This window comes from Lactuca serriola, chromosome 6, assembly GCF_051521515.1.
Source record: "Lactuca serriola cultivar US96UC23 chromosome 6, Lser_US96UC23_V15, whole genome shotgun sequence".
NCBI lineage: Eukaryota > Viridiplantae > Streptophyta > Magnoliopsida > Asterales > Asteraceae > Lactuca > Lactuca serriola.
Window position 1 is genome coordinate 104,220,575 of NC_136413.1, and position 11,926 is coordinate 104,232,500.

The 11,926-nt window shown below is 45.7% G+C and overlaps 1 protein-coding gene and 1 pseudogene across 1 annotated transcript; one reads left to right on the plus strand and one right to left on the minus strand.

Annotated features, from left to right (window-relative positions):
* Positions 1–900: 900 nt before the first annotated feature.
* LOC145060053 (uncharacterized) lies at positions 901–4,702 on the plus strand. The gene is made up of 2 exons (XM_079007782.1): positions 901–4,098; positions 4,670–4,702. Exons 1-2 carry the CDS (start codon positions 901–903, stop codon positions 4,700–4,702), a joined length of 3,231 nt encoding a protein of 1,076 aa, XP_078863908.1.
* A 2,842-nt stretch (positions 4,703–7,544) lies between these two features.
* On the minus strand, positions 7,545–8,874 carry LOC145060054 (uncharacterized; annotated as a pseudogene).
* Positions 8,875–11,926: the final 3,052 nt, after the last annotated feature.

Sequence of the window (11,926 nt, forward strand, 5' to 3'; positions counted from 1 at the left end):
AGTCTAAGAAACTTTCACTTGAATTGCCAAGCCTCTTGTGGTAACGCCCTTGACGAATTGCGTTCAACGTCCCTTTATGACTTTCCCGATCGGCGCCCCGGGTCGGTAGCCGGGCTCCGGGACATTACTACCACGGCGACTATCGCCCCGAGCTGATCCATGCATGGATCATGAAAGCCCAAAATGTGATGGATTAGTGATTACTAGTGGGCTAGAAGGTGGTTTGGGCTCAATGGTTGGGTTGTGCATGGTAACCCACAAATTGAATTAGGGTTGCATGAAGACTAGGGCAACATTTTTAAGGCTTCATAAGTGCTAAAAACGTTACTATTTGCTTCATAAAGCCTCCTAGCCGTTTTTGACACTCTTTGGTGGATTAGGGTTACACTTTAATGCTTATGATGACTCCTTAATGCTTCTTATGGCTCCTTAATGAAGCATAGCCGTTTTTTTTTTCATTCACAAGTCTCATGGACGTTTTTTTTGTGTTCTTTCAAGAGTTACCTTAATTTCTATTTACTAGTTTTAATGAATAATTGGTTGGTTGGCTTGTAACCACCAAATTTGTAATAAAGGCTTCATATAAAGCCAAATTATGCATGGAAAAAGTAATAGACGAATTTTTAATCAAAGAACCCTTTTGTTCACTTTGAATTATTGTTATAATTCACAAATTATCTTGTTAGGACGTGTTCTTGACTTGATACGAACTCAATCCAATAGGTCTTGGATTGTTTTCACCGGTATACAACTTAATAGGTCTTGAGTTGTTACTAATCTATCCATTTCTTTCCATTCATATATCATTTGTGGTTACTATTCTCTTTTAATTTACCTAAACACTACCCTACTCACCAAATCAAGCCCATACACGCATCATAAGTGGTATCAGAGCGCATAATGGATTTTGATGATCCGGAGTTCCTACAAAATCTTCGTGAAGCATTAAGAAACATCCAAGAAGGTGGAAATCGAAGGCAACCCCGCCGTGGTGAACATAGGGTTGTGGAAGAATTCAAGGTGTCTGAATTGCCTGAATTTGTTGGTGGAACTGATCCTGAACGCTACTTGGAGTGGGAAAGGAAGATTGAAAGAATGTTCGAGTTCAAAGAAGTGGATGATGAAAAAAGCTGCAAGTATGCCATTCTCAAGCTAAGTGGTGGTGCTTCATTGTGGTTTGAAGGGCTTAAGGCCAAGAGAACCCGTGAAGGCAAAGAAAAAATTTGTTCTTGGCTTTCTCTAAAACGAAAGCTAAGAAAGAGATATGTTCCTTCTACTCATAGAATTGCCACTTACAAGAAGATTGCTGATTTGAGGCAAGGAAAAATGAGTGTTGGAGAATACATTGATGAATTTGAGAAGTTGTCCTTGATGGGGGATATTGAAGAAATTGAAGAACAAAAAATGACTCGTTTTCTAAAAGGGTTGAACTACAACATTGCCAATGTTGTGGAGTTATATCCTTATGCTGATTTTGGAACTCTTTGTGGTTTGTGTTTGAAGTTGGAGGGGCAGGCCAAAGCACGTTATGGTGGGAGTTCAAGTTCAAGTCTCGAAAATCCCAAGTCAAAGTCATGGTCCAAGCCCGAGTCTAGCAATAGACAAAATTCTGTTTCTACTCCTTCTGGTTCTAGTAGTGTTCCCGTTGCTCCTAAACTTACTAGTGGTACCAAAGAAACTAGTTTGGCGAAAATTAGATGTTTCAAGTGTCAAGGTTTTGGTCATTACCAAAATGCTTGTCCAAACAAAAGGGTGGTGACTTTAAGGGAGGCCATTGAATGTCGTGAAGAGTTGGAGGAAGAAGAGAGGTTGGCGGGTATTTTTTATGATACACAACAAGAAGAGGAAGAAGAGGAGGAGGTAGAGTATGAAGCACCGGTGTATGATACAGTTTTGGTGCTTAGAACCCTTAAAACTCAAGGGGTTCAAACCGTGGCTGATATGGATCAACGAGACCAATTGTTTCACACTAAATGTTTGGTTAGAAACAAGTGGTGTAGTTTGATTATTGATGGTGGAAGTTGTACTAATGTTGCTTCTAATGAAATGGTGATCAAATTGGGTTTGTCTACTACAAACCACCCAAAACCATATGTTCTTCATTGGTTGGATGATGGAAGCAAAATAAAGGTGACAAAACAGGTTAGAGTTGGTCTAACTATGGGGTCTTATGAAGATGAAGTGTTGTGTGATGTTATTCCTATGGATGCATGTCATATTTTGTTGGGGCGTCCTTGGCAATTTGATAGGGACGTGTTACATAGAGGGAGGAGCAATGAATATGAGTTGAAACACAATAATAAAAAAATTGTGTTAAAACCCATGTCCCCAACGGCCATAAGGTCCATGAATTCTAAACAAGTAAAAAAACCTAATCTTTCTATGTTTGCTAGTGAAAGGGAGGTGGAGCAAGTTCTTGACAAAGGTGATGTTATCTACATGCTTGTGGCCAAAGAGCATGCAAAGGTGGAGAAGATGGTGCATGGAGAAAACGCTATTGCTGATTTGCTTTTGGAGTTTCAAGATGTGTTTCCAAGCGAATTACCACCGGGTTTGCCTCCAATCCGTGGTATCGAACACCAAATTGACCTTATTCCGGGTGCTCCTTTGCCCAATAAAGCCGCCTATAGATGTAATCCGGAGGTGACAAAAGAGTTGCAAAAACAAATTGATGAACTCATGAAAATGGGTTATGTTCGTGAAAGCCTAAGTCCTTGTGCTGTTCCAGTTTTGTTGGTTCCAAAAAAAGATGGTTCTTGGAGGATGTGTGTTGATAGTAGGGCCGTTAATAACATCACCATAAAATACCGATTTCCTATTCCTAGAATTGATGATTTGTTGGACGAGTTGCATGGTTCTATTGTGTTCTCAAAAATTGATTTGAGAAGTGGTTACCATCAAATTCGTATGCGTGAAGGGGATGAATGGAAAACAGCCTTTAAAACTAAACATGGCTTGTATGAATGGACCGTGATGCCTTTCGGTCTAACTAATGCACCTAGCACTTTCATGCGACTAATGAATGAAGTGCTAAAATCTTTTTTGGGCAGGTTTGTGGTTGTGTACCTTGATGATATCTTGGTATATAGCAAGAGCTTGGAGGATCATTTGGTGCACTTAAAACAGGTTTTCGAGACGCTTAGAGCTCAAAAACTCTATGGGAAGCAAGAAAAATGTTCGTTTTTGGTGGAAGAAGTGGCATTTTTGGGTTTTGTGGTGTCAAGAAATGGCGTGTCCGTGGACCCATCCAAGACTGAAGCAATCAAGTCATGGCCTATTCCTACTAATATTTCTGAAGTTAGATCATTTCATGGTCTTGCTTCTTTCTATAGAAGATTTGTTCGTGATTTTAGCACCATTGCAAGTCCCATAACAGGTTGTTTGAAGAAAGGAGTCTTTGCATGGGGAGAAGAAGCTCAAAAGGCATTTGAGAAACTCAAGGCATTGTTGTGTGATGCTCCTATTTTGGCTCTTCCTGATTTTTCTCAACCATTTGAAGTGGAGTGTGATGCAAGTGGAGTTGGTATTGGGGCTGTTTTGATCCAATCCAAACGTCCTATTGCTTATTTTTCTGAAAAGTTGGGTGGTGCTCGTTTGAATTATTGCACTTATGATAAGGAGTTTTATGCTATTGTCCGTGCTTTAGATCATTGGAGTCATTATTTGCGTGCAAATCATTTTATTTTGCATTCTGATCATGAATCCTTAAAGTACATCAATGGGCAACAAAAGTTGAGCACAAGACATGCAAAGTGGGTGGAGTTCTTGCAATCCTTTCATTTCTCATGCAAATACAAGGATGGTAGAAGCAATGTGGTGGCTGATGCACTCTCGAGGCGTTACTCGTTGTTGGTGACTTTGGATGTTCGTTTCTTGGGATTTGAAACTCTAAAGGACCATTATCAATCTGATATGGACTTTGGAGATATGTTTTTGAAATGTGCAGGTGGTCCTAATGGTGAATTTGTGATTCAAGATGGCTTTCTATTCAAAGGCAATCGCCGTTGTGTCCCAAAACATGCAATACGGGAGTTGTTGATTCGTGAAGCTCATGGCGGTGGTTTGGCTGGTCATTTTGGCATTACCAAAACTTTGCAGGTGCTTAAAGAACATTTCTTTTGGCCGAAGATGTTGGGGGATGTAACCAACATAGTGGGCAAGTGTGTTACATGTCATATGGCAAAAACAACTTTCAAGCATGGTGTTTACACTCCTTTGCCGGTTCCTATTCGTCCTTGGGAAGATGTGTCCATGGATTTCATTATGGCTTTGCCTAGAACTCAAAGGGGGAAGGATTCCATTATGGTGGTGGTGGATAGGTTTTCAAAAATGGCTCACTTTGTGCCATGTCATAAAACAAATGATGCCTCTAACGTGGTTGATTTGTACTTTAAAGAGGTGGTTCGTTTGCATGGTATTCCTAAAACAATTGTTTCTGATAGGGATTCCAAGTTTCTAAGTTACTTTTGGAACACTTTGTGGAGGAAAGTCGGTACTAAGTTACTTTTTAGTACATCCCATCATCCACAAACGGATGGGCAAACGGAGGTGACTAATAGAACTTTGGGTGCTTTGTTGAGAGGGTTGGTTAGCAAAACTCAAAAAGATTGGGACATCAAACTTGCACATGCTGAATTTGCCTATAATCGTTCTCCTACTTATGCTACAGGTCACTCTCCTTTTGAGGTGGTGTATGGTGTGAATCCTTACATGCCTTTGGATTTGATTCCATTGCCAAAGGATGAATTGGTTCACAAGGATGCTAATGACAAGTTGAAGGCTATGATGAAACTACACCAACAAGTTCGTGAGAAGATTGAAGCCGTGAATGAGTTGTACAAACAGAAGTCCAACAAGCATAGGAAACCATGTGTCTTTCAAGATGGTGACTTGGTGTGGGTGTATATGAGGAAAGAACGTTTTCCTAACAAAAGGAAAAACAAGTTGATGCCAAGAGCTGAAGGTCCTTACAGAGTGGTGTCACGTGTCAATGATAATGCTTATAAGGTAGATTTGGGAGGAGACCATGGAGTGCATGCTACCTTTAATGTGGGAGATCTTTCACCTTATCTTGATGATGATGGACTTGATGAATTGAGGTCAATTCCTTTCAAAGGGGGAGGGGATGATCCATGCATGGATCATGAAAGCCCAAAATGTGATGGATTAGTGATTACTAGTGGGCTAGAAGGTGGTTTGGGCTCAATGGTTGGGTTGTGCATGGTAACCCACAAATTGAATTAGGGTTGCATGAAGACTAGGGCAACATTTTTAAGGCTTCATAAGTGCTAAAAACGTTACTATTTGCTTCATAAAGCCTCCTAGCCGTTTTTGACACTCTTTGGTGGATTAGGGTTACACTTTAATGCTTATGATGACTCCTTAATGCTTCTTATGGCTCCTTAATGAAGCATAGCCGTTTTTTTTTTCATTCACAAGTCTCATGGACGTTTTTTTTTGTGTTCTTTCAAGAGTTACCTTAATTTCTATTTACTAGTTTTAATGAATAATTGGTTGGTTGGCTTGTAACCACCAAATTTGTAATAAAGGCTTCATATAAAGCCAAATTATGCATGGAAAAAGTAATAGACGAATTTTTAATCAAAGAACCCTTTTGTTCACTTTGAATTATTGTTATAATTCACAAATTATCTTGTTAGGACGTGTTCTTGACTTGATACGAACTCAATCCAATAGGTCTTGGATTGTTTTCACCGGTATACAACTTAATAGGTCTTGAGTTGTTACTAATCTATCCATTTCTATCCATTCATATATCATTTGTGGTTACTATTCTCTTTTAATTTACCTAAACACTACCCTACTCACCAAATCAAGCCCATACACGCATCACGAGCCCAAAGAAGGAAAAAAACGAACGGACTAAAGCGAGGAGTTCATTGGCCATACATAGTTAAGGAGGATGGGGGCCAACCTCTTTCATGACCCATAGCCCCAGTGTGTCACTTGGTTAGCATTTCTAGAAAAAATGGAGACGGAGAGTCAGGCTAGTTTTTCGATAGGGAAAGAGACAGGGGAGTTGGCTGTAATGGAGACAATTCGGATGGACGATATGGATTTCTTCGAGATGGTTAACCACTTTTTTAACCGTGAGAGGGAGGTCATTCAGAACCCGCTGGCTCCAGAACGGGGGGCGGCTCCAGAGGCGCTGTCGCAGGCGCCAGCACCGACTGAAGTTGCCCACCCCGCTCCCGATCAAAAAGAGCGTGCGGGACTTCGAAGGGACATTCAAACTTGAATTCGTGAGCAACTGCACGAACATTGTGAAAAGGGGGAAGGGCGGCTGTCCGTGCACTTTCCGGAAATGACGGAAATCTAGTCCAGTGCCGCGAAGGCGATAATGTCTTACGATCTGGAGATCTCCGCGGAGACGGATACAGAAACCCCCCGCAGATGGGTAGAGAATATAAGGGGGACCCTAATATCCTAAAACCAGTCATTAGGGAATACCGACCAAATGGGTCTGTCTGCCGCTTGATTTCATAACAGAGCCGTTATTCCCGGCTGGCATAGAAGTCTCTCGCGCGGGCGAAGGAGATGCATTTCTGGTACTGGTGGTATTGGACAAGAAAAAAGGGAATAATTTCTTTCTTCTTTCTGCCTTTCTTTCCCATGACGACTAGGAACGGGCAAATAAAAAATTTCACTTCGAATTTCGGACCTCAACATCCTACTGCTCATGGTGTTTCATGATCAGTATTGGAAATGAACAGAGAAGTGGTGGAACGTGCGGAACCACATATTGGATCACTCCAGTGCGGCACGAAGCCGCTGATGCCGAGTCGGCTCCTATGCCGCTAGCTATGCCCTGCTTGGTCCCCCGACACGGTGTAGGTTCCGTAGCGCGTCATGAGCACCGGGCTAAGGGGCGGTTGAGCAACTCAAGCGAACCGCCCTACCTTACTACAACATAAGGACATAAGGGAGAAGGTTGTGAAGGTGGCCTCGTTATCCACACCTCCGGTCGGATGAATGGAGGACCGACCGACCCGGGTTTTCACGAGCGTTGGCGGGTTCTGGAGTGCCTGTCAAGGGCGCTAGCGCATACCCCGGGGTGATCATCACCACCTGCACCTCAAATCTCGGCACAGTGGAACGTGTAACTCGCCTGCTGTTCCATTCAACTACATTTGTTCCTGTAATCCATAGCCTAACAGAACGCAGCAGCGAGGGGCAACCCGCCCATACAGCCAGCGGGGAGGATGGCACTACTGGCAAAGACCGTCTGGCGAAAACGCCGCAGGCGCGAAGCGTGGTAGGCCTGCGTCGGGGGAGCATAGGGAGGAAAGGGAGCCCGGACGGTGGAAGAGCCAGGGGAGGCCGGGTCATTTGACGGAAATGGAAGGCTTTGGACTATGAACCTCTTAAAGAAGGCCCTATGGAGTAAAGGGAAGTGCATGAATTCTTGGAAAAAGAGGGAGCGAGCCTATATAAAAAATGGAATCAAGCAAATTCAATGAATAGATAGAGTCAACGGTACGACAGACAACGGTGCCTACACGTGAATTTGCTTCCGAAGTCGAGCAGTCTCAATTTCACTACAGGATTTTAGAATGAATGCTGGGCTGGGCCACCTCGAATGGCGTGAGCCGCATGCGGGGAGACCCGCACGTACGGTTTTTAGGGGGATCTGGTCGAAAGACCGGCCGGCGCCCACCCGACTAGAGGGACTGAGAAATTAATAGAGTACAAAACTTATCTTCAAGCTTTACCTTATTCTGATCGTTCAGAGGGCGATCGCGGGGTCACTGAATGAAGTCCTCCGTTTCTTTCGGAGGTGCTGACCCGCAGCGAGGCAGAGATGACTAAGTGACATATTGAATATGGCGACGACAACAGCATGTCGTAGAAGGAGATAAAAAGTGGAGCCAACGACCCACTAAGACTAACGTATCTACAACTACATCCCCGAGCGGCAGTCAAACGGGGGCGTGAATGCGAGCGAGATGCCAGCGGAATGATCGGCCGGACAGAGGCTAGGGCTCCTTCCTTCCCACCGCGTCCTTCCTTGTGTGTCGGAGATATAAAGCGAGTGCACCGAAAAAGAACGGGAACTAGGTCGATCTATTCTATGTCGAAGCATCCGAAGCATAAGTGCACACTCACACGATCTTTGCCGACAGATAGGAGCATTCAGTGGAACTGGTGAACTACACTTGCTTCTGGATAGATGTGTGGGACAGAGGGCTCGTGGTACCTGCTGCCCACCCTTCCTCCTCTGCTTTGAGAACCGTGTGAACGGAGAGTGGGCAGAAGGGAAGGAGGTCCTCATACGGAGTCGCACACTTACTTGAGCAGTGCGGGAGACTGGGGAATGGGTCGAGTAAAGTCCCCTGGGGTCGGAAAAATCACAGAGACGTACTGATACGATTTGGCTTTGATTGGTATTTCTTTTTTCTTAGTGATTGTAAAGGAGGGCGCTTGGCTATGTTATAGAAAGGGAAGGCAGAGGCACCGAATGGCGAAGAGAGGTGGCTCGGCAGGGAAGGAATGGGAAATCGTCAAAGATGACTTCTTTGTTGTCGAAACGAAGGGCTAAATAGCACCAGTGATTCTCTGAGCCGGTCTGGATTTCCAACGCCTCGGGAAACTGGTCGAGATAGATGACAGCGCCTTTTTCCCCTCTTCCTTACCGGGAGGGCAATCTTCTCTTATGGCCTTCACCTCCCGCCCGACCCGGAAATAGAGAATCCAGCCCCCTTCTGATCCATTCATTTCTGCAAGCAGGGAGGATCCAGAGCTAAGCCCCCTCCTATTCGAGGCCGGGTGGCCTTGCCCCACAAGCACCCAACCTTCTTTTTGCTCTTCCTTCGGGTTGCCTCCACGAACGCGCCACCTAGGAGCCCTACTCATATTCCAAAGGCGCTACTTCAATTCAAGCGCAAGCCCCCTTCTATTGCATAACCTAAAAAAGCTATAAACAAAGTACCAAAGTGGTTGCGGGAACGAGACGCTTTGGTTACCAGCGAACGCTTCCAAAGGCGACCAGCTTTCAATACTAGTTGTTACCTTACGCTGCCATTTTTCTAAGATTATTGAATAGCACGGCTGGGGGCTAAGATAACTCAAATGGGAGAGCCGTGTTATGGGTGACCTTATTGCACGGTTCAGAGAGCACTTGTGTATGTGATGCAAGTGAACGTGTACGAAAAAGCTGTCGTAAAGTTTCGTTCTTCGTTCCGTCGTCGACCCTATCTATGTTTCTACGATGGCCCAAGAACACGCTCATTCTTCAGCCGTAGAGAGACTTTTGAATTGCGAGGTACCATTACGAGCTCAATATATACGAGTGTTATTCCGTGAAATAACTCGAATTTCAAATCATTCACTTGCTTTAACTACTCATGCTATGGATGTGGGAGCATCAACTCCGTTCCTGTGGGCTTTTGAGGAGCGGGAAAAATTGTTGGAATTCTATGAAAGAGTCTCGGGAGCCAGGATGCATGCCAGTTTCATACGACCAGGTGGAGTGGCACAAGATCTGCCTCTTGGCTTATGTCGAGATATTGATTCCTCCACACAACAATTTGCTTCTCGTATCGACGAATTAGAAGAGATGTCAACCGGCAACCGTATCTGGAAACAACGATTAGTGGATATTGGTACTGTCACTGCACACCAAGCAAAGGATTGGGGATTCAGTGGTGTAATGTTAAGAGGTCGTGCGACATGAAGACATTGATAGCAATATGGGGGAAGTTCCCATCAGGCAACAACGGTTCTGCCTGACCCTACTTAAGCATGCATATTATGTCAGTGAAGACTTGGTGTGAAGCCTTGGAGCTTACGTTAGAAGAGCAAAAGGCCGGGGGCTAGGGTGAGCTGAGGGGGGACAGCGTAAGTGAGCGAATGTGTGTAAGCCCAGTCAAACATAACTGTTCTAGGCGGGGTGGGCCGCCCACCTTCGAATGGTGTTGGTCCTACGGACTGTGAACGGATTCGCCTCTGGCCTCTGGGCACGTCGGAACCGCATGAGTTCACCGGGGTGGAGCACGGTCCGCCAAAATCGGCATAGGTTAGGTGCTATTGATGGAACATGGTAAGCCTATCTTTCTCCATATGGAAGTGCTGCGGGCACATAGAGATGTGGGTAGAGGAAGCCTCAAAAAGCGAAGGCCGAGCTGTAGGTCACGTGACCTGCACTGAGTTGGTGGATGACTGGGCTTTTGATTTGATCAAAGCAGAGAAGCTCGCCTTCTTGTTATCCAAAAGCAAAAGTAGGTCGTATCGGTCGGGCCCCTGCCCCGGAACGCCGAATGAAATAGGTGGCCGGGTTCTTTTTCTACGACCCTTTTTATATGGTAGGCCCGGCCCCAGGACCCCTATCCCTTATGTTTAGGAGCGGGATCCGCCCAAGAACGACCTTTCGGTGGTACGGAAGGCACGGACTCCGCGAACGTCCCTAGCCCCCTTTACTAATAAGGAAAAGAAAGCCTCAACCAGAACCACATTCCTTTTGCGTGCGGATGTAGCTAAGTGTCTGACTCTATTGGTCATAGTTTCCTGCTGTTGCGGCCGGTGCTCGTTTGCGCGCGCGTGAACCAACCCAACAAACAAGGAAAGGATGCCTCTCGGGGCATCTGGGAATGATTCGAGCCGTATGAAGGGAAACTCTCACGTACAGTTTCTTTTTTTGGGGGGGAAGGAGCCCGACAGGGTCCCCCCACTGACTTGGCCCGGGCCTAAGTGAAACTGAAGTGGTGGGCCTACCCATCCCAACCAGGGGTATGCTGGGATTCGCGAAGAGCAGCACCTTACAATGTTCATGACCAATCGGATCCTGACGTACCAGTAGGTACCAGAGGAGATCGCTATGATCGTTACTGTATTCGTATCGAAGAGATGCGACAAAGTGTTCGGATCATTGTGCAATGTCCTAATCAAATGCCTAGTGGAATGATCAAAGCCGATGATCGTAAGCTATGTCCTCCATCACGATCTCGAATGAAACTATCCATGGAATCGTGCGCCGTGTGAAACATAGGTCATCGCCGTTCTTAACCGAGACTCAGGTTAAGCTCCGTCTCGGAACCTTGTGGGGTTAGGAGTAAAGCATCCTGAGGTTGGCGCATCTCGTTGAGCGTGGAGAAGCATTGGGAACCCAAATTTCTTTCTTCGGAGCCGTTTCTTTTCCCGTCCCCCCGCCCCGGCATAGCGCTTCGCTTCCGGTTCTTCGGAAGAATCAAGTGACTTCTCCCTTCTTCATTGATCTGGGGGGAAAAGGAACCGTCTACCAGTTGGGAAGCTAGACATCAAGTAAGTGGCTTGATGAGGATAACTAAGCTGACACGCCGGAGTTGGCTGCTGGCACAACAGGGTGGTGCCTTACCGCACCGCAGGCGGACGCACGGTAGCGTTCGTGGTGGTGCTTCAGGATTCCAATGTACTGCGTCCAAGATCAGAACGAGCTTGCCGGTAGACCACTGCCGTCCCATTCTTGAGTGAGCTGGAGCGCAGCCATCTTATCCACTGAACTAGCTAGAAGCTATCGCTTCGGGTCGAAGCACTAAAAGAAAAGGACCGGGAAAGGCGGCGGCATAGGAACCACGGGACCCCTACTAGTCAAGGGAAAACGGAAGTGCGCTACTGCGCACCAGCTGAAAAAGCCCTTTCCCTTTTTAATAAAAAGAAGGTAAGCTTCATAGCTCCAATCTAGTAAAGGGGCTTTGATGGATGCCCTTTGTATAGGTTGGGTTGCTGGATACGGGATCCTCGTAGTAGGCTGGACCAACATCCAACCGAGAGAGGGCAGTCTTTAGAAGCAACAGGTTGGAAACCAAGAGAACGCTTGGCCTTTTCTTATCTTCTTCCCGCCCTAGGAGTAGGAGTAGCACAAAAAGAGGGATTAGCATTATGGACCATAAACCACTAACGCCTTCCTCGTTGGGGCTCCGTGCACTGGGAA

Coding starts and splice junctions, on each gene's coding strand:
- LOC145060053 (XM_079007782.1), top strand. CDS start 901: ATGGATTTTGATGATCCGGAGTTCCTACAAAATCTTCGTGAAGCATTA. Junction 4,099..4,669: donor GCATTACCAAAACTTTGCAG/GTGCTTAAAGAA, acceptor CTTATGCTACAG/GTCACTCTCCTTTTGAGGTG.